The sequence below is a fragment of the Oryctolagus cuniculus genome (genome assembly GCF_964237555.1).
Source record: "Oryctolagus cuniculus chromosome 16 unlocalized genomic scaffold, mOryCun1.1 SUPER_16_unloc_1, whole genome shotgun sequence".
NCBI lineage: Eukaryota > Metazoa > Chordata > Mammalia > Lagomorpha > Leporidae > Oryctolagus > Oryctolagus cuniculus.
Genome location: NW_027208201.1, coordinates 4,434,653 through 4,455,350, shown reverse-complemented (window position 1 = coordinate 4,455,350; position 20,698 = coordinate 4,434,653). Strand labels below are relative to the sequence as shown.

The following is a 20,698-nucleotide window of genomic DNA, read 5'->3' as shown; positions in this document are numbered from 1 at the left end:
CTTAGGGAGGGTGTGGTGGGGCAGCAGGTTAAACTGCCAGTGATGCCAGCAGCTCATAGGGATGCTGCTCCACTTCCAATCCAGCTCCCTGCTAATGCAGCTGGGAAAGCAGCAGCAGATGGCCCAAGTGCTTGGGACCCTGCCACCCAGGTGAGAAACCCGGATGGAGTTCCTGGCTTCCATCTAGCCTAGCCCCTGTTGTTGTGGCCTTTTGGAGAATGAGCTAGAATATGGAAGATCTCTCTGTGTCTCCCTCTCTGTAAACTCTGCGTCTCAAATAAATCTTTTTTTTTTTTTTTTGAAATATTGTATGAGTCCACTTATAGGAAGCCCCGGAGTCACAGAGACAGGAAGTAGAACGGAGAGTTGGGGGGTGGGAGAGTGAGTTTCATGAGGACAGAGTTTCAGTTTGGGAAGATGAGAAATTTCTGGAGATGGATGGTGACAATGGTGGCACATCATTGTGAACGTGCCTCAGTCTTTTATAAAGACTTAAAAAAAAACAGGCCTGGACAGAGCTTGATGTGTTTATGAAGTCACTGGGGCTAGAGTAATGAAAACAGCACTCCTAGCCTGGCAGTCCTAAGGGGACGGGGAGCACACCCATCCCTGCCCCAAGGCCTGGCACATAGGGACATTGCCTGAGATGGCAGCTGACCACAAGACCGTATGAGGGACCTAGGAGTCCTTACTGCCTCCTGGCTTCCCCCAAAGGCTCTGTCCACCAGAGGTCCAAACCTGGAGGAGTCAGCACCCCAGGCCCCACCTGCTGATGCTCACCATACCCCCTTACCCTCCCATCCACAGCCCCAGCGAGGCCAGGAGCACACACGAGTGGCTCAGCTCGCCTTCTCTGGTGGTTCCTGGCTCTTCCCACAGAAAGTGTCTGGGATTGCCCAACCCTCCAGAGCCTGGATTCAAGAAGGACTGGGCCTGCAAGGTACCCAGGGCATGAGTGGCCTCTTTGGTAGCTGGCTGGAGCTTCTGGGACGGCTGCTGTGCTCAGCAGAGTGGACACACACAGTCAGGAGGCCACTGCAGTGGTGGGGAGAGGTGGCTGGTGGACGGCCACGTCTGCTCAACCGGCCAGCCCTGCCCACGGCAAGCAGGGAGAAACTGGATTCTGGGAGGAGGCACAGGACGCCAGCACTTTGCCTGGATCACCAGTGTTCCCCGTGTGCCCTCAAGTGCCCTCAAGCGTTGGTGCGGGCTCAGAGTCGGCATGGGGCTGGCTTCACCAGCATCAGCCGGGCGGGCCCCTCGCTGCACAGGTTCCACTCTCCCATCCCCGCCAGGGGGCGCCCGCGGGGCAGCTCAGGAGACACAGCCGCCCCGGGCCGCGTCGGGGCCGGGCGCGCGTTGTGGCCGGGGGCACGCACCGCACCGTGCAGCGAGGGGCCTTGGCTCGGGAGCGGCCGCCTGACCGAGAGAAAGAAGACAGAGGCGCAGCTGCAGATTTCTGTACAGGAAGTCGGCGTATACATTTTTAGTAACGGGCAACAGTGCAGGGGCCACAGGGCGAAGAAGAGATCGAGAGCTAGGGCCGGCGTAAATCTTACAAAGTGTATAAAGAATCTGTGTTTCTCTACAATAACAAAAACCAAAGGCTACAAGAGCGGTTGTATGTACAAAACACGGAGATATTGCTTCACTCAGACAGGCTCCTGACCGCACGGGGAGACGAGACAGAGGGGCGGGCGGGCAGGGGCGCGCGGCGTGCAGAGGGGCGGGCGGGCGGGACGGGGCGGGGTCTGCTCCCAGCTCCAACCTACAGGCGGGAGGGCGCGGGCGGTGCGTGGAGGGGCGGGCGGGATGCCGAGAGCCCGGAGCGTCGCCTGCCTGGCCCGGGTTCTGGGTGAGGAGGGACCTGCTGGGCCCACTGGCCGGGCGGGGAGGGAGGTGATCGCTCCCTGGAGTCTGCCGCGGAAAAGCAGGAGAAGCCAGCTCCGTCGGCCCCGTCTTCCTCGCCGCTGGCCGGCCCTGTCCTTCCTGCCGAGATGCCCGCGGGAGGGCGGGAGGAGCCGGTCACTGGGGGCCGGGAGAGGGGCCGGGCTGAGGACGAGGACAAGGACGAGGGCCGAGGACGAGGACGTGCACGCACGCAGGGACGCCGGCGCGGCGCGGTCACAGGCTCTGGCAGCACTGCAGCTTGCTGGGCTTCTGTCCGTCGGTGGTGGGCGGCACGCTGATGTCCACCACGTTGTTGCCGGGGGACTCGTCGTGCGCGGCGCGGTCGGCGATCTGCTTCTGTGACACGATGCGGTAGATCTCTGCGGGGCAGGGGCAGGGCGGGCATCCGGCGTGAGCGAGCTGCGCCCCCTCCCCTGCTGACCACCTCCCAGGCAGCATCCCTGAGGCTGTGTCCAGAGCCCCTCCCAACGGCCCCCACGGGGCCCTGCACACTCTCATCACACAGGGGGCGCCTGCCTGCTGGGAAGGCCCAAGCTGGGACCCACATCTGGCCACAGCCACTTGTTCTCTTCTCATCAGAGGCCCCCTCTCCCCTCCAAAAATAAACTGGACCAGGAAGCTCTGGACCTTCCACTCACCCACGCAGGGCCCACCTATGGAGCTGGGTCAGGGGTCCCTGTGTCCCGGGCACCAGCAAGGCTGGATGTGGCCTGACCCCGGGGAGCTGCACTTCTGTCCTTGTGTCCAGACTGACCAGTGAGTGTAACAAGCAGGAGTCCAGGGGCTGGTGGCCGCCCCCCCCCCCCCCCAGGCCCCGGTGCCCACCTGTGAGGATGTTCTTGAATGCTTCCTCTACGTTGGTGGAATCCAAGGCTGAGGTCTCGATGAAGGACAGGTTGTTCTTCTCTGGAACACAGAGAACAGGGCCCAGTGAGCTGGGGCTGTGTTTGGGACCCACTAGGCGCTACCCTGAAGCCTCACCACGCCCGGGGAGTGCGGCACCTGCAAAGGCGCGGGCCTCATCCGTGGGCACGGCCCGCAGGTGGCGCAGGTCGCTCTTGTTGCCGACCAGCATGATGACGATGTTGCTGTCGGCGTGGTCCCGCAGCTCCTTCAGCCAGCGCTCCACGTTCTCGTAGGTCAGGTGCTTGGCAATGTCGTACACCAGCAGAGCGCCCACTGCGCCACGGTAGTACCTAGGGGGCAGGTGCCGGGTGTGAGCCTCCCGGCTCCATGGGCAGCAGCAGCCTCACGGGAACCAGGGCAGGGCTGTGTGTCCTGAGGCCATCAGCGGAGGGACAGAGGGGGACAGGAGCTGTGGGCAGCAAAGGCCACCACTGGGCAGAAGTGACCACCCACTGTGCAGTACAAGTCTAGGTCACCCAGGAGACAGGGAGGCCCGAGGACAGACGTGATGCAGTGACAGACGACAGGCAGCAGCTAGGGGCTGGGAGGCGTCCGGGAAGAGGAGCCTGGGTGGCCCTGATGGCAGGGGGTCTCGAGGTGGCAAAGGGAGTGGGGTCCCAGAAGGTGTGGGACAAGGCCTGGGCCACACAACAGCAGGGAGACGAGGAAGAGGAGGGCTGGGAAGGCGGAGCAGAGTGGAGGGGCTCGAGCCAGGGCCCGAGCTGCACATGTGGCTCCTAGCGATCCCCCGGTGTGCCTGAGGCCCCACAGCTCCTGCACAGTCCCTCCACCCTCTGCTGCCCCTCTCCTGCCCAGCTCCTACACAGGCCTCACGCCCCGACACGCACGCGGAGGTGATGGCGCGGTAGCGCTCCTGGCCGGCGGTGTCCCAGATCTGCGCCTTGATGGTCTTGCCGTCCACCTGGATGCTGCGGGTGGCGAACTCCACGCCAATGGTGCTCTTGCTCTCCAGGTTGAACTCGTTACGGGTGAAGCGCGACAGCAGGTTGCTCTTGCCCACGCCTGAGTCCCCGATGAGCACCACTGCAGGGGGAGGAGGCAAGGTGAGGGTCTGTGAGTCCCCAAGCGCCCCCGCAGCCACCCACAGACGCTGCACGCGGCTCCCTGCAAACGCGGCGCCAACATTGCAAGGAGTTCGGGCTGCGCAGTCACTGGTCCTCAGAGCAGCACCGTCCCAGCTGGGGTGTGGGGACATCCCAGGCAAGTTCCCAGGCACTAGGGAACAACTCAAGAGACCTCTGGAGCTGGGTGACCTTGGGCAAGGGACTGCACCTCTCTGGACTGCCTTCTCCGCACGTGGGACAGAGGCCCTCTTGGGAGGGGGAAGTGAGAGCATGCGTGGCTGGGGGCCGGAAGGGCCACGAGTAAGCAGCTGTCTTTAGTACCGGGTGGTCCGGTTTGGGGTGCGGGAAGGTCAGTGCTCCACCAGATGAGGGTTTCTGCTGGTGTTTTCAGGGGCAGGAAATGGCAAGCCACCTCCCGTCTTCTCTCAGTGCTGCAGGCGCTGACTGTTCCATGTGGAAGGGAAACGTGTAGCACAGGACAGAGCCCCTGGCTACCCCGCCCTGTACTGCTGCCCTCCTGTGTCACAGCCGCGTTGCAGAGGGAGGGGCCGCACGGCTGTGAGCGTGCGTGAACCCAGAGGTCATAGACAAGTGCACAGCCTCCTCAGCCACTGCCCCCAGCTGGCCAGCCCAGCCCACACCTGGCCCTGGGCCAGAGCAGGTGGAAAGATGCTCCCCAGGGCATTGCACCTGACCCCAGGCGCCATGACGTGTGCAGCAGGGCTGCCCAAAGCAGCTGAGGGACACAGGGAGCAGAGCAGGCGTGGGCTGGCCGGGCTGGAGAGGAGGGACCAGGCCCAGGGCTCTCCGGGCTGCCCTCCCATGCTGGCATTTCTCCTTCCTGTTAAGAAAAGGTTCTCTCCTGACCCTACTTCCTGCCCCAGGCACCGCCCCATCCTCTCCCGTCCAGATTCCCAGGCAGCTTGAAAGTTCTGTCTTCACTGTTTCTACCTCCTGTGCCCCTAGTTCTCTAGGACCCACGGAACCCACAGACCTCAGTGCCAAGTCCAGGGCCAAGCCAGCCCCTGTCCCTGCAGCAGGCACCCAGCGGCCTCCCCTCTACCTGCAAACATCACGGAGCCTGCTCACCATCCCCCACCCCCGCCTACCCCATCTGATTAACAGCAGCTTGGTCCTTCCCGGCGCTCAGCCCCAACCCTGGTGTCGTCCTGACTCCCTTCTTCCTCTCACGGCCCAGGCCAGCCCCTCAGCACCTTTCAAACAGATACGGGGAAGGGAGGGCGAGGAGTGTTTCTGGGGCTGCAATGTTTTGCTTTGGAGATGGGGGAGGGGATCAGTTGGTGAACACTCACTCGTTGAGCTCCATGCCTCTACGTGTACTTTTCTGCCCGAATGCAGTTCTTTGATGGAAAGGGGGGTGTGTCCCCAGATTCCCAACTCCCTGTCCAGGGCACCACCTGGGTTCCAGGAGTCCCCACAATTGCAGAGTTCACCGAGCCACAACCAAAAGCCTGTTCTCCTTACAACCACCAGAGGGCAGCTCTGAGCTCCTGAGGCAGCTTGGCTGTCTTCCGCGCTAGGGCTGGGCAGCTCCCACCTCTCTCAGGGTCAAACCCCAGGTCCAGTCTTGCCTCCTGCTGTATCTGCAGATCCTGGCACACAGATGTGCCCACAAATGTCTGTGAAATGAACAAACACCCCAATGGCTGGCAAAGCCTCCCAGGCCTACTGCCTCTAGCTCCTGGTGTGCCCTGGTCACCACCCTGAAGGCCACAGGTGAGGGAAGGGGCAGATCAGACTGCCCTCTGGCCTTGGCTGCGTCAAGAACAAAAATAATAAGAGCAAGAACAAAAAGAACATTTAATGAGGCTGTGATGGGGAAACTCCTGGTACCCATTTTACAGATGCAGAAACCAAGACTCAGATGGGAAACAGAGCCACGACGGCGCACTGTGTGTGTGTGGGGGGGGGGGGGGCAGCAGAGTAGGCTCAGTCCGTCTCCCAACCACGCCCACCAAGTAGGGACTTGTCTGCAGCCATCTGCCTGCGTCATCGGCTGTTAAGCACAGGGCTGAGGGCTCTTGGTTTTGCCTTGGGTCCGGTACTGAGGCCAGATTCCCCAGCCTCTCCAGCCCTCCAGCCCGCACAAACCCCTGCTCCTCCGTCAGGACCCCTCAGCCTTTCCCTCAGACCCCTGCCGGCCTGGCCCGTGAGACCTGTGACCCCAGGGTTGGTGTCCTCTCGTGACACCCTATGTGCCTCACACAGGACGACCGAGGTCAGAGGAAGATGCAGAGGTGGAACCAGATGTGGCCCTGCAGCCTCCCAACCACGCTGCTGGGGCCAACGACCGGCCCCCAGGCCACGCAGGGCAGGTGGGACCGGCCCTGGGGACCACCACGCACACCACCTTCATCTCCTCCCCATGGGGTCACACGGCCCGGCTGGGGCCGGGGCACTCCGCTCTCAGTTCTCCTATCCTCGGAACAGAACAAGAATCTCAGGCCCTGCCGGGGACCCCCAGTGCCTTCACCCCCTTCCCAGCCTTGCCCCAGCTACACAGCCCCAGTGGTCCCGCCCCAGCCTGGCCACCCATGTCCTCTCTATCTGGGGCAGGCCTCAGCTTTATGCAGTTCTCAGGGCTACCACAGGGGCCAAGGTAAATTCACTGCACGGCTGGGAACACTTGGCCCATAGCACCCAAGCTCCCAGCCCAAGGTCACCTGGCAAGGAGGGCAGAGGTAGATGGGGTGCCTGATGCCCAAGGTGGCCAGCAGGGCAGTGGCCAGGCCGGCCCCACGAGCAGGCCAGGAGTGACAATGGCATTGTTGAGGGCACACAGCTCTGTTGTGTGGGGGAAAGAAAGGACCATTGAGGACACAGCCGCCAGCATTTCTTCAGAAGTCAGTGGCTTTGCTGGCCAGGAATGGGTCCCTGGGGGCATGCCACTTGGTCCGCAGAGCAGGCAAGCCCAGTTGGCAAAAACAAAGAGCTGGCACCTTTTCGAGGCCTTGGGTGCTCAGGTCTGGCCTGTGACAGGGTGGTATCCCCGGAGCACAGACCCAGACACCCGGGTAGACCAAGTGGTTGTTTGGAAGGCAGCGCTCCCTCACAGGCAGAGCCAAGAAGCTACCCCCAACATCCCAGTCCCCAGTGGTCTTTGAGGAGAGGGATCAGGAGCTGGGGCACAGGTGGAGCCCCCATGTCTGGGTCCCCAACAAGCAAGCAGAGCAGCGGGAGGGCCTGGAGCTGCTGCTTGCTCTGGGAGCTCTGGGGCTGGCCATGTCCCTGCAAGGCCGGACACAACCCAGAGGACAGGGAGGGCCTGAGCCGCCGCAGCCTGCTTTCCACATGACCTGTGTCCTCCAGGGCTCAGTGGGCCCCGATTAGCCAGGGGCTCTGGGCAAGGGGAGAGGAACCCGGGAGGGCCTTGGTGGCCCATGGGGACACAGCCCAACGCCTATCAGAGAAATCTGGGGTATCCAGGAAAAGTCAGGACTGGCAGGATCAAACGGGAGGAGGAGAAATGGGAAGCTCTATAATTAGGTACAAATAAACAACCTCCCTCGTGGGGAGGGGCGGGCGGGTCAGGGAGGGAAACCAACAGCACACTGGCAGCACCGGGATCTGCTGGCCTTGGCCCTGAGGTCAGGGGAGCCAACCAGAAAAACAAGGCGGTGGTGGGAGGGGGCAGCCAGTGGCCCCTCATCCGCATTGGGGGCCCAGCCGGCGGCAGAGAGGCGACAGGAGGGGCAAGGGGGCTGGTTTGGCAACAAGGTGAGGGCAGGAGGATGGCTGTCCCCTCCGGCTCCTGAGGGACTCCCAGCAGGTGATAGGGCTGGAGATCCACGCGGTCACCAAGCCAGCCTTTGTCAACACATCTGGTGCAACTGTGTCTCAGAGACCTGTGCAAGGCCACCCCGGCTTTGGCCAGGGCGTCTGGATGGGACCTGGGCATTACCCAGGCACTTCGGCGGGCAAGTGATGCCGTGGCAGGGCCGCGCCTGCCTCCAGGCCCTTCCTTCCTGCCTTCTCAGTCTGTCGGAGCCACAGAGCTCCCCTGAGTTTCACAGAGTGGAAAGGTGAGCATGCCAGGAGACAAATGCCCAGAGCCCAGAGGTGTACTCAGGTGAGGACGCATTGTGGAGGTGGCCGCGGAAGGCCGGTGTGGGAGACACTGACCTTTTGCTACCGGCACCACTTGAGAAGGTCAGCGGGGCACCTGCTCGACTCAGGGAAAGCAGGCCAGTGGGGGAGGGCAGCGGGGCAGGCGCGTACCTGCCCCGTGCCAGCTCTTGCAGGAGTCGGAGTGGCGCTTCCAGGAAGCCGACAATGGGGACTGCTCCGGGAACCACACGGCCGCGCGGTTGCCCCTGACCCAGTAACTGTACTTCTGGGAACACACTTCAAGGAAATAACCCAGCAGGCCTCAGGCAAACACTTGGAGTCAGGTTATTTATACCAGAAAAGGACGAAAATAACAAGGGGGGGGCGGGTGACCACAGAAAGCGGGAGGTGGCAAGTAGGGGCCCTGGCAGTGCCACATCTGGGAGCAGCTGTTACCGGCCACAGCAGGACCAGCGTCTGGTCCACCTGTCCCCAGAAGGGCCTCAGATCCTGACTCTCCAAAACTCCCCCACAGCTTCCCCCTGCCTTTAGGGTGAGGCCTTGGGGCTGACACTGACCCCCAGTGACAGCCCCAGCCCGTGGGGCCACATGACGACACTGACCTCTGCGTGAGCTGGCCTCTGGAAGGCTTCTGCCACACACATATCCTCTGTCAACCCCCACATGCTGCATGATATCATAGGCACAGCGGTCAGCCAAGGCCGGCTCCAGGCACACAGCACACTCCCAGAGGTGGCTGGACTCCCCACTCCCCCAGAAAGGGGAAGAGGCACACAGCAGTTAGCAGGGCGATGGTCAAGGGCAGCCACTGTCAGCCAAGGAGTCCAGCATGGATAGCAGAGGACTTGGGGCTGGTCAAAGTCCAGCCCGCAACACTAAAACCCACCCCACTGAGAAATGAGGGAGTTTTCCCAGCTGGCCCCTGGCCCGCCTACGCCCCACGTGATGCTCCCACCACCCTGGGTCCCTTGGGCAGGGAAGCAGCAGGTTGGCCGCAGCTGGGCCATCAGCATAAGGCTCTGCGGTAGTTTGAAAGCACCAAATTCCAGACCCTGGCCACAAGGCCCCCAAGACACCCTCCCTAAGTGGCCAAGTCCACAGCTGGCCTGGGTTCAGTTCTGCTCCCACATGACTCTCTGGGCTGAGCTTCCCTGTCTGTAAAAAAGAGAGGCTGGACAATAGTGACTTCAAAGGTTGCAGGGAGGATTTAAATGAACACGTCCCTATAAAGTGCTTGGAAAAGTGCAGGTACTCAGTGCAAGAAAGAGTTCTAGCATAGGCATTTAGTTTAGGGCTTAAGATACTGGTATCCACATCCGGGTTACCTGGGTTTCATACCCAGCTCCTGCTCCTAACTCCAGCTTCCTGCTAAAGCAGACCCTGGGAGGCAGCGGTGATGACTCAAATAACTGGGTTCTTGCCACCCACGTAAGAGACCTGTCGAGTTTTCGGGTCCCTGGCCCAGTGGTGACCACTGTAGGCATTTGGGGAGTGAAATAGCAGGTGGGGGCTCTGTCTCTGTCTCTCTCTGCTTCCCACGTATTTTTTTAAATTAAGCAAAAAAGAACTCTCTTAATTACTGCTGCACACACGGCTGCCTCTCAACCCAGCTCTGGATCCGCACCCCAATTCATGGCTTCCTCCCCACACCGCATACCGGGTTCCGACTGTCCGTCCCTTCTCCTCCAGGCCCCGCCCCCAGATGCACTGCCTCCAGTCAGAGCTGGGCTCGTGATGGGCCCCGCCCCATCAAACCAGACCCTGCCCACGTCTTGGACACACCCACCATACCCTGGCCCCGCCTCCAACGGCTCCGCCCCCCCATCCCAAATCGCACTTTCAACCTAGCCGGGCCCGCCAAATCCCGGGGTGGCCCCGCCCCCTCACGAGGCTCCGCCCCTAACGGCCTCTCCCACTGCTCCGGGCCCCACCCCCTCTGGGCCCAGGCCCCGCCTCAGCGCATCCTGGGCCCCCAGGCCTCTCTGGGACGCCCGCTCCGCACCGCTGCACCTTCCGTCCCGCAACTGACGGATCCCCGGCTGCCCTGGCCTTCCGAGATGCCTGACTAGCCGAGTCCCAAGCCTCAGGCTCCGGTCTGGGCCCAGCGGGTCGGAGCGCGGCCTCGATTCGCGTGCCCACCGCCTCGCCGCCTCGCCCTCGCCCGTCTGCGCCCCACCGACCGCACCTTTGAATAGGTAGTCGTACTCGTCGTCCCGGGTCCCCATTGTCCTGGCGCTTCCGGCGGGATCGGCGACTCCGCAGCCCCACCACAAACACCCGACGGGGGCGGAGCCGGCGCCGCGCAGAGCGGCTGTAGGTTGGCCAATGGGCAGCGGGTGGAGTAGCGACCGGCACCCAGCTCAGCCAATGAGAGGTGGAATCAGAGTCCAGGGGGTGGATGCTGCCGGGGATACACCCTCCTCGCCCTCGGTCTCCTGGAGAAAGGCGGAAGGAATGCGGACCTTTCTAAAGTGACTGCCGCGGCAGCCTATCAGAGGTTGGCTCAGGAAGGCGGGGCGGAAGACTGGAAGAATGAAACGGATTGACGGAGTGCGTAGCCAATGAGAGGCTTGATTCAGACTCTGCCCGACTACCAGAGGACCTGTCCGGGAAAGGAAATGGAGCTACGTCCAGGTGATGCTACGCTGCTTAGCGTACCGATGACGTCATAGGTCAGTCTGCGCTGCTCTGGCCTCTCCTACCCTAGCCCGTGAATGACCGTTTCCGGTGACCTCTGCGCTGGGTACCCCCTCTCGGATGCAGTTGCCTTCCATACTAATCATCTTACCCACCCCACCCCCGTGCCTCAGTTTCCTCTTCTGTGAATGGGGGAGAAAGCCGCCGTGTGAGAATAACTGGATCATTTCCTTAAACACACGCTGACTCAGGTGTCCACTTCCTGCGGTATAAGGCTTTATTTAACGAATATTTATAATTCCTTACTGGGGTGCCGGGCGCTCCCCAACATGAACCCCTCCCCCTCTCTCCCCCTTAGTCTGTTTTACACCCGGCCCATAGGATTTCTCAATGCCATTGTATTTTTTGTTGATTTTCACGTTTCAGATCTGCACCATGCATTTTTTGAGGGTATACCTACATACATATATATATAGATGGTGAAGTGAGTACTAGTTAAGATTTAACTACCCTTGACCTCTGTAGTTAACTTCTTGTGCATGTGTGTGTGTGTGTGTGTGTGTGTGATAAGAGCCCCTAAGATCTCTCAGCAAACGTTGCTGGGCACAGCACTATTATTAGGTATAAAGTATGGATTATTTTCTTGTCCCCGTCAACAGAACATGAGCCCTCTAAGGGCAGGCACTGGGTATCCCCCATCACCCCAGAATTCTCTGTGCTGAGTAGATTCCGTTCAGCGGCGTGTGATGCAAGCGTGGAACTCAGTGTTCTGGTGATTACAACTGCTGCCTCTCGGAGCTCAGCCCTGGCGTGTGTGTCAGGCCTCCTTCCCAGCATCCACTCCCCAACCAAGCCAGAGATCATGGGCCCCTTCCTCACCTTTTCCTACCTGTCTCATCCCTCAGCTTGCCTTATTCCATCCCTCTAGGTTCTGACCAGTTCTCACCCTGTCCTGGGCACCTACTGTCACCTGGACCAGTGCAGCTGTCTCCTCCCTGCCCCCCCCCCACTCTGCCCTTACCCCTCACACTCTGTGCCAGGTCGTGGGAATGCCCCATTTAAAAAACCTTTCGGGGAGTGTGTGTTTGGCCAGAGGTTAATACACCTGCCTTCTGTATTGGGGTGCCTGGGGGCTATTTGATAGCTGCTTCGGGCTCCCAAGGGTGGCAGAAGTAGTTGCGTCTCCACCACCCACGTGAGCCACCTGGATTGTGTTGCTGGCTCCTGGCTTTGGCCGGGCCCAGTATGGGCTGTTTCAGGCCTTTGGGGAGTGAATCAGCAGAGAGTGTTACCCACCCCAACCTGTGTGCCTGCTCCCTGGCAAACTCTAGGAAGCACACCAGAAGCACTTGTCACACAGAGTAATTCATTCGCAGCAAATAAGGAGATGAAGGGAATCATTTCCAAAGCCGTGACCCCCGGAGCAATGAAAACAGGTTTGTTTGTTTTTTAATTTTGAAGGGTAATGAATATGCAAGAGGGGAAGTGCTTGTCATCACCTGGAGGGGTGGGCGGAAGTGCAGGCAGGCCCAGTTCAGAGGTGGCTGCTCCTCCTGGGGTGGAGATTTGCATGAAGCGCTGGGTGACTGAGCCATGTGCATGTGACCCTTCATTTGAAAGACAGAGTTACAGAGAGACAGTGGGGGGAAAGACAGAGAGATCTTCCATCTCTGGTTCACTCTCCAAATGGCTGCAACAGCTAGAGCTGGGCTGATCCGAAGCCAAGAGCTTCTTCTGGGTCTCCCATGGTGGTGCAGGGGCCCAAGCATTTGGGCCATCCTCTGCTGTTTTCCCAGGCACATTAGCAGGAAGCTGGATCGGAAGTGGAGTGGCCAGGACTGGAACTGGTGGTGGCTTTATCAGCTACACCATAGCAGCAGCCTCCATACATTCTTTTTGCATAATATGAATATGAAATTTTTTGAAGACCTTCCCTTGAATAGCACACACAGCTATGAATAGTACATAATATTTGATAATGACCATCAATGGCTATGTGACTGGTTTATGAGTTCGCTATACTACATTTTTTAAAGATTTGTTCATTTATTTGAAAGGCAGAGAGAGACAGAGAGAGATCTTCCATCTGCTAGTTCACTCCCCAGATGGCCACTACAGCCAGGGCTGGGCCAGGCCAGAGCCAAAATCTCCATCCAGGTCTCCCACGTGGGTGACAGGGGCCCAGGGACTTGGGCCATCCTCCACCACTTTCCCAGGTGCATTAGCAGGGAACTGGATGGGAAGTGAAGCAGCCAAGATACAAACCTGTGCTCAAGTATGGGTGCTTAACCCACTGTGCCACAATGCTGGCCCCTCTCCTGTACTTTTTATCCTTATTTTACAGTGTACTCCTACTTGTAGAAAGTTGACTTTTGGCGCAGGTGTTTGGCACCGTGGTTAAGTCACTGCTCGGGATGCCTGCCTCCTCCTACACTGGAAAATCTGGGTTTGCACCTGAGCTACTCTGCATCGCATTCAGCTTCCTATTGATGCACACCCTGGGAGGCAGCAGGTGATGGCTCCAGTACCAGGGTCCCTGCCACCTACTGGGGAGATCCAGATGGAGTTCTAAGCACTTGTCTTTGGATTGGGCCAGCCCTGGCTGTTGTGGGCATTTGGAGAGTGAACCAGTAGATGGAAGATCTCTCTCCATGTCTCTGTCTGTCTCTGTCTTTCAAATGAAATGAAAATAACGTTTACTGTAGAGCAGTCTGCCGCATTACACCAGCAAGACCCTTGTGTATGTCATGTATACTGAGTCTCCATTGCGCCAAATGGCCACGTGCATCAGTTGAGCTATACCTTCCAGCTTTGTGCAGGTGCACGGCAGGAGCACACACGACAGAACTGGCTCACAATACACTCTCACAGCGTGTCCCCGTTCCTGAGACCAAGCACGTCCTTCAGTGTCTTCATAAAGCAGTTCCCCAGCTAGAATCCTAAAGCACAGGCATTGTTTTACTTTCATCAACTCTAATTTTCCTGACCTATTTACAGCGAATGATTTGGTTTTGCCGATGCGGTAGAGCTATGATTATATATTTTTAATGTTTTTTTTTTTTTTGGCCGTATTGGAAAGACAGAGATGGTTCATCTGCTGGTTCACTCCCTCAGATGCTTGCAACAGCCAAGTCCAAACACCAGGAGCCTGGAACTGGCGTCCCAAGTGGTGTCTTCACCGCTGTGCTGAATACCCACCCTTATGACTACATTTAAAAAGGAAAATCTGGGTCAGGAGGTCCTGATTACGTCTGGGAATGAGCTGCTCACTTCACTGTCCAAGTGTCCCGGTGTGGATCATCAGTCACAGGCCGCCCTGTCTGTAATAGGAGGGGCTATGGCATTCAGGTCAGTGAGGGCAAAGGGTCTTTCTGCTCGCTAGAATAGCCCGGGCATCTGATACAGGACTTGGTAGGCAGTAGCTACTCAATAAATACTGAATTTGAGGACTGGCATTGTGGCACAGGAGGTTAACTCGATACATCTGGGAAAGCAGTGGGAAATGGCCCAAGTCCCTGGGGTCTTGCCACCCACATGGGAGACAGGGGTGGAGTTCCAGACTGCTGGTTTCAGTCTGGCTCAGGCCTAGGTAGTGAACCAGCAGATGGAAGACTACCTCTCTCTGTCTGTTCTTCTGCCAAATACGTAAGTATATCTTTTAAAAAGCTAAATCTTAAATTTCTATTGCCATAAAAAAACGTCAACTTAGTGGCCAGCACTGGGATGTAGTAGGATAAGCCTCTGCCTGCAGGGCTGGCTTTCCCATATGGGTGTCGGTTTTAGTCCTGGCTGCTCCTCTTCCAATCCAGGTCCCTGCTAAATGGCCTGGGAAAGCAGCAGAAGATGGCCCAAGTGCTTGGGCCCCTGCACCTATGTGGGAGACTGGGAAGAAGCTCCTGGCTCCTGGCTTCAGATCAGCGCAGCTCTGGCCGATGCAGCCATTTGGCCATTCCTTGCAGATGGAAGCTCGCTCTCTCCCTCTCTCTTCCTCTCGCTAGCCCTGCCTCTCAATAAATAAAGCTATAGGGAAAAAAAAGAGAGAGAGAGAAAATTCCAGAGTAGAAAATATGTAGATATGGTGCAAAAAATTTTTTGAAAAATTTACCAAAAATCCTGCATTCGTATTTACAGTCAGCTGTATGAAGGTACTTCCAAAAGTCTGTGGGGGATGGGCGTTTGCTACAGTGGTTGATGCCACTTGGGACACCTGCATGTCATGCCGCGGGGTCCAAGTCCCACCTCTGCTTCCTTTTTTTTTTTTTTTTTTAATTTATTTGACAGGCAGTTAGACAGTGAGAGAGAGAGAGAGAGAGAGAGAGAGAGAGAGAGAGAGAAAGGTCTTCCTTCTGTTGGTTCACTCCCCCATATGGCCGCTATGGCCGGTGCTGCGCCAGGTGCCGAAGCCAGGAGCCAGGTGCTTCTCCTGGTCTTCCATGCAGGTGCAGGGCCCAAGCACTTGGGCCATCCTCCACTGCCTTCCCGGGCCACAGCAGAGAGCTGGACTGGAAGAGGAGCAACCAGGACAGAATCCGGCGCACTGACCGGGACTAGAACCCGGGGTGCTGGCGCCACAGGCGGAGGATTAGCCAAGTGAGCTGTGGTGCCAGCCAACCCACCTCTGCTTCTTGCTAAAGCAGATCCTGGGAGGCAGTAGGTGATGGCTCAAGTACTTGGGTTCCTGCCACCCGCATGGGAGACCTGAACTGCCTAGCTTCAGCCTGATTCAGCCCTGGCTGTTGCAGGTATTTGGAGAGTGAACCAGAAAATGCGTGCTCTGATCTCAAAAAAAAAAAAAACAAAACTGAGATTCTTTTGCGTCAATGTGGTTGCGAAGGGATTTTACAGCTTCAGTTTCTCTGTTAACCTGCTTGTGCTGGGACTGAAGCGAGTGAGGATTTTCTCATGATTTTGCAAAGGAAAACACGCTGGGCGAGAGGATAAATAAAGCAAAGTGACATCAGTGGAGGGTGGCGGCTCAACCAGCCTTGTCCTCAGGAGACCTGGGGGTACGTCCTCCCCACCCCGGCACATGTTGATGTGGACTTTGTGCGCTTTTAAAAAACAAACCAAAGGCCAAAAAAAAAAAAGGACAAAATGTTCCGAAGTTGCTTTTATTCCCAAGAATCCTGTGAACCCCGCCTGGACACCGCTGCGCCAGCTCACACCACGGCAGCACCGTGAGGGCGCCCCGGTGCCCCGCACCAGTCAATGTGACTGAGTCCGCCGTCGAAGGCCAGCCTGGCCATCTCCGAGTGGTCCCTCTGCGTCCCCCACTCCTCGGGCGGGCGAGGAGGAGGACTCTGAATGCCCCTGAGTCCCACGCTTCCACGGTCCCGTGCGTGGCCCTGGTTCTTCTCCATGAACATCCTGTGTGGCTTCCCGCTCAGACAGGGAGCCTCTCTCAAGTCTCGGGCATCTGCTCTGTCCACCAGGCTCCAAATGGCTCCTGCGTGGAGCCCCTGCCTGGGCAGGGAGTGGCCGGCCACCTCCTGGGCCCAAGCCAAAGTCAGTGTCCACGAGGAGCCTGGGTGCAGGCCCCAGTGAGGAGGCTAGGAGGCCGCCTCGGCTCCCGCAGGCCGGATCAGCATGGTGGTGGCCTGCAGCGGGTAGTAGCGGCCCCGCCAGGTCTTCCAGAAGATGCCTTTCTTCCGCTGCCGCCGCTGCCGGGGAATGGAGTGGAAGTACTGGCCGTTGAGGTTGGAGTGACTGCAGGTGCCGAACCACCAGCCACCTGCAGGGCAAAGGCAGAGGAGAGGGGACAAGTCAGGACAGGGCTGGGGCCGGACCGAGCTTGGGACCCTACACTGGCAGTGACTGTGAAGTCTACAGGAGATGCAGCCGTGTTAGGGCCCCTGGGCACCCCCTTGCCCTGTCATCACAGTGAAGCAGCTCCCGTGACCCGTGACCACAACAAGTCAGGTCTCCATGCCTGGCACAGGGCACATGGCTCCCACTTCTCAAACACAGTTGTCACATCTGAGATCAATTTATACGAGCGAGCTCAGGCCGAACGAAACGACCGATACTCCACTCACTACTTTTGACCCCTTCAAAAGGCACTTTCGCGGGTTCCACTTCACAGCCTGAGTGCCATGGTTATACCCATTTTAAAGATGGGAAAATTGAGGCTAGAGGGCCCCAAAGGTATCCAGCAAGTAAGAAGAAGATAGGGGCAGGGAACAGGTGCAATGTGGAGCTGAAGACAGGACAGGGCAGCAGTGAGGGGCATGACAGGATTGGTGGGGGTCAGGGCCTGCTCACCAGTCAGGCTCTTGGCACAGTTAAGGTCCCCACGGAGGTCGTGGTCCTGGTCCCACGTGGAGAAGGGCAGGGAGAGGCCGCTGGGCGTGACGGCGGTGGCACCCAGCTTGCTGGCCACAGGCGCCGTGAGCTGCAGGCTGTAGGCTGTGTCCTCCCCACCCAGGTGGACAGGGAACTGCAGCGACTCGGCATTGCCATCCCAGTCCTGCAGGTGCACAGCCAGGCGGCTGCCGCGGTCCCCCATGATGCTGTGCACCTTCTCCAGTCCCAGCCAGAACTCGCCTACAGCAAGAGAAGCCACATGGTGAGGCAGGCCCCCACCTGGCTCCGTGGACCCCCTTCCTAGGGTAGCCACAGCAAACACCCACCGTGAGGGTCCCCGAAGCCAGCCTTGTAAGCTTCCCAGGGCCGGTCAAAGTCCACGGAGCCATCTTGACGCCTCTGAATTACCGTCCAGCCTCCATCTGCGCAGAGACCCACAGTTACTGGGAGGCCCTCCTCCCTGGGCACCTGACGACCCCATCTGGCTCCCAATTCCCAAGCCCAGGGAGCCCAACTTGCCCCCGTATTTGTCCCAGGGGGACTTCAGGGACTGGCCAGAAGGCAGGGCCCTGGAGCCAGATCCTCTTCGGGAGCCAACAGGAGGGAGGGAGGAGGCCAAGTCCCCAGATAATCCGGGTTAACCCACCCTGCAGTTCTCAACCCTGGGAGCCCGGAGATGGAAACCAGCAGAGAAAGGGCCGCCTCCTATAGAATGTCAAGGGCACCCAGGCTCAGTGCATCCCACCTGAGGTCATCTTGCAGTTGACCAGGAACGGTGGGGACCCCTGAGGTTGGATCTGGAACAGCCCACTCTGCCGCTCCCCTTCCTCGAACAGCTCCTGGCAGTCCCGGGGCAGCTCTGCAAACACACAAAGTGGGGGGATGAGGGGTCTCGAAGCAGCAGCGGGTCTCCTGGGGTCTCAGGGAGCTGGGCGGCAGGTAACAGGGGGATGAGGGAGAATCCTGATCCCCATGGTCCCCGCCCCCCAATCTATCTGCTTATACTCTGCATAGCACCCACCATCCTCCCTCCCACCGGCTCTGGCCCACAGGTTTCCCATCCCTTGACCATAGGGACTTTGGGCATGCTGGTCCCTTTGCCAGACTCTATCCCCTGACTCCTGTCTTGGGGTCCCAGCTTCTGGAAGGACCCCTTCCCCCAGACCAGGCCAGATCTCCCAAAACGGGCATAGAAGTCTTCCTGCCCCACCCCCACCCCGGCTGTGAGCTGAGCCTAGCTCACACCATGTATCCAACAAAAACCTGATGAAAGAATGATAGAGGGAGCTGAACAAGAGGGACCCCAGCTGGTGCAGTGGGGGATGCGGAACGCGGTTTGGGGATCCCAGCTCTCCAGAGAGATGGGGCAGGATTGGGGAGGGAGGGAGGAAGGGAGGAGAACCCTAGGGAAGGAGCTTAGTGCCGGGCAGGTCTGGAAGCCGCAAGAACCGCCCCCAGCCCAGCTGGGAAAGTAGGGGAAAGGTGACCAGGGGGAGGGGAAGGCCAAGATTCCCAGCATCCAAACCGCGGGAGTGTGGGCGGGCCCAGAGCCCCAGGGAGGACACCTTCCTGCCCCCTCCGGCGGCTCCCCTTTCCCCTACTTTCCTCCCATCCAATCAGGACAGGCACGTGGCCAAACCACCAATGTGGCCTTTATTAGTGACAGCTGTTTGTCTTTCCAGCTCTGAACTTTCGCCTACTTGGCAGGGCTGAGCCCGCGAGTCTGGGAGTCCCAAAACTACACAATACACCCCCATGACCTTCCACCGCACCTCCCCCAGCCCGGACCCAGAAAAACCCCTCACCACAGGGTGGTGGGAAGGGCAGGGAAGGGAGGAGGAGTCTGGGGGCGGGGACCCACAGGATCACCGGGGCTGCCGGCAGCCCGAAGTGTGAAGGGGGATCCGACCTTTCACCCAGTTGGCTGTGAGCGGCCACAGATGCCCGGCAGGGTGACAAGGTGGTGGGAGGGGCAGAGGGAAACCGGGTGTGGGGCCGTGAACCCAGGGTGGGAACTGGGAGATTGCGCCAGACACACACAACACACAGAGACAGCACTGCGGTTTGGAATTAGGGGAAATTCAGGAGGGTATTTCAAAAAGGTTATTGCGAATGGAAGCAAAATATAAAGTTTATTTTGGTGCAAACAGAAAGTTTTGAAAGGCATGGATCTGAGAGGTCTTGGAAAAGCTCACTGAGAATGAGCAACAGCGACAAAACCAGGCATGGCTTTCAGACCGTTCTGGCACCAAAATAAGCCACAAATTTGTTGAAACAGCCACATACACAAAGACCCAGACCTGGAGGACAGTGGCCATAGCTCACTCTCTGCCGGTGGTGGTGGTGGGGAGACAGGATGAGAACTCTGGGGACAGCAGAGGGAGGCACCAGGAATGGCGGGTTTGTGAGATGCAGGAGGGAGTGAGTGTGTCTGGCCTGTGAGCTAGATCCTAGATGTACACCTCGAGAGATCACAGGGGAGGGGGGCCTCAGAACCCCCTACCTGGCAGCTCCCAGAAGGCTCTAACCTGCAGGGCAGTGTTCCTGAGCAGAGTCACTGCCTCCCCGGCTCCCCTGCAGCTCCGATCTCTCTGGGTTTCTATTTCTCAACCCCTGGCCCAGCTAGTGGTCAGCAGAAGGGTGGGGGTCGCTCGGCTCACCCCAAGGCCTGACAAAGACCTGCCAAGGACAGGGACAGCACTGGCAAGAGGGTCAGCCACTCACTGTGCGGGCGGCTGGCATTCTGAGCAGGGTCGACAGGCTGGGCCATTTTGGGGAGCCTCTTCCTTCTGGCGGACTTGGCCAGCCCATTGTGTAGGTGCACGGGCGTCAGGAGACCAACCTGGGATAGGATGGGAGGGAAGGAGGTCAGGTCTGGGGGCTCAGGCTGACCCCGCGCTCCCGTGGCTCCCAGTCTGGACGCTCCTGACGTCCGTCCCTCCCCAACTGGGACAGCCCTCGGCCACCTGGCTCTGCAGATTCTGGATTCTCAGGTGCTGTTTCTCCAGGTGCCGCTGCTGCTGGGCCACCTTGTGGAATAACTGCTCGATCTTGCTGTTCTGAGCCTTGAGCTGTGTCTGGGGAGGGGTGGAGAATCCCGGTGAGAACCCACTACCCCCCCCTCCAAACAACCGCACTCACCGCCCCTCCCCCCAGGCCACATCTTCATCCTTTGAGACTGGTGCAAATAAGCCCAAGGGCGTTGGGCTGTGTCTCCTCTTCCAGGCCGGCGGGGAGCCCGGAGGAGCGCGCAGAGGCAGCCCTGGGAGTACTCACATACCTGCAGGCTGCGGAGGATCTCAGGGGCTGCCTCGCCTCCGGGCAGCGGGCTCTCGGAGGCTTGCGGGGGCGCGACGGTCCCTCCGGAACCCTGGCAGGCGGCTCCGCAAGTGCCCAGGCGCCGCTCCAGCGCGCCCAGCTGCCCGCGGGTGCGCTCCACGTGTTCGCGCAGTCCGTGGCCGAGCTGCAGCAGCCCGTGCGCCAGCACGTTCATCTCGTCCCAGGACGCGAAGCGCGGCGACTCGGGCTGTGCAGGGCGGCCCTGAGCGCTCAGCAGCCCGGCGGTGGCGGCGCACAGCATCAGGGCCGCACCGGCTGTCGACGCACGGCGCATGTTCACCGTCGGCCTGGGCGCGGAGGACTCGCACCGGACGCGGGCTGCTGGAGATACGAGGGCTGCAGACTCGCTCGGGGTGCTGGAGCTCAATGGTGGGAACAGATGGCAGCCGCAGGCCCGCTCGGCTCGGCGTGAGCCCAAGGCGACCAAC

General features: G+C 59.4%; 3 protein-coding genes across 3 annotated transcripts in view; all 3 read right to left on the bottom strand.

Annotated features, from left to right (window-relative positions):
• Positions 1 to 20,698, bottom strand: part of HNRNPM (heterogeneous nuclear ribonucleoprotein M) — a 245,919-nt gene that overhangs the window by 70,650 nt on the left and 154,571 nt on the right. The window lies entirely within an intron of this gene.
• Positions 1,457 to 15,710, bottom strand: RAB11B (RAB11B, member RAS oncogene family). The gene is made up of 5 exons (XM_051835500.2): positions 10,177 to 15,710; positions 3,666 to 3,861; positions 2,914 to 3,107; positions 2,737 to 2,817; positions 1,457 to 2,270 (listed from the first exon to the last, which is right to left on the bottom strand). The coding sequence occupies exons 1-5, from the start codon at positions 10,214 to 10,216 to the stop codon at positions 2,125 to 2,127; spliced, it is 657 nt and encodes a 218-aa protein (XP_051691460.1). The 5' UTR covers positions 10,217 to 15,710; the 3' UTR covers positions 1,457 to 2,124.
• ANGPTL4 (angiopoietin like 4) lies at positions 15,724 to 20,698 on the bottom strand. Its single transcript, XM_002722024.5, has 7 exons — positions 20,212 to 20,698; positions 19,898 to 20,008; positions 19,656 to 19,773; positions 17,677 to 17,790; positions 17,258 to 17,353; positions 16,890 to 17,171; positions 15,724 to 16,359 (listed from the first exon to the last, which is right to left on the bottom strand). The coding sequence occupies exons 1-7, from the start codon at positions 20,542 to 20,544 to the stop codon at positions 16,178 to 16,180; spliced, it is 1,236 nt and encodes a 411-aa protein (XP_002722070.2). The 5' UTR covers positions 20,545 to 20,698; the 3' UTR covers positions 15,724 to 16,177.

What these genes read in the sequence shown, in the direction of transcription:
- RAB11B (XM_051835500.2), bottom strand. Translation starts at nt 10,216, where the DNA reads ATGGGGACCCGGGACGACGAGTACGACTACCTATTCAAAG. An exon ending in TGAGGCCCGCGCCTTTGCAG is followed by an intron (nt 2,818 to 2,913) that starts GTGCCGCACTCC and finishes TCTGTGTTCCAG; the next exon opens with AGAAGAACAACCTGTCCTTC. An exon ending in ATTCAAGAACATCCTCACAG is followed by an intron (nt 2,271 to 2,736) that starts GTGGGCACCGGG and finishes CCTGCCCCGCAG; the next exon opens with AGATCTACCGCATCGTGTCA.
- ANGPTL4 (XM_002722024.5), bottom strand. Translation starts at nt 20,544, where the DNA reads ATGCGCCGTGCGTCGACAGCCGGTGCGGCCCTGATGCTGTGCGCCGCC. An exon ending in TCCAGAATCTGCAGAGCCAG is followed by an intron (nt 19,774 to 19,897) that starts GTGGCCGAGGGC and finishes ATCCTATCCCAG; the next exon opens with GTTGGTCTCCTGACGCCCGT. An exon ending in CAACTGCAAGATGACCTCAG is followed by an intron (nt 17,354 to 17,676) that starts GTGGGATGCACT and finishes GTCTCTGCGCAG; the next exon opens with ATGGAGGCTGGACGGTAATT.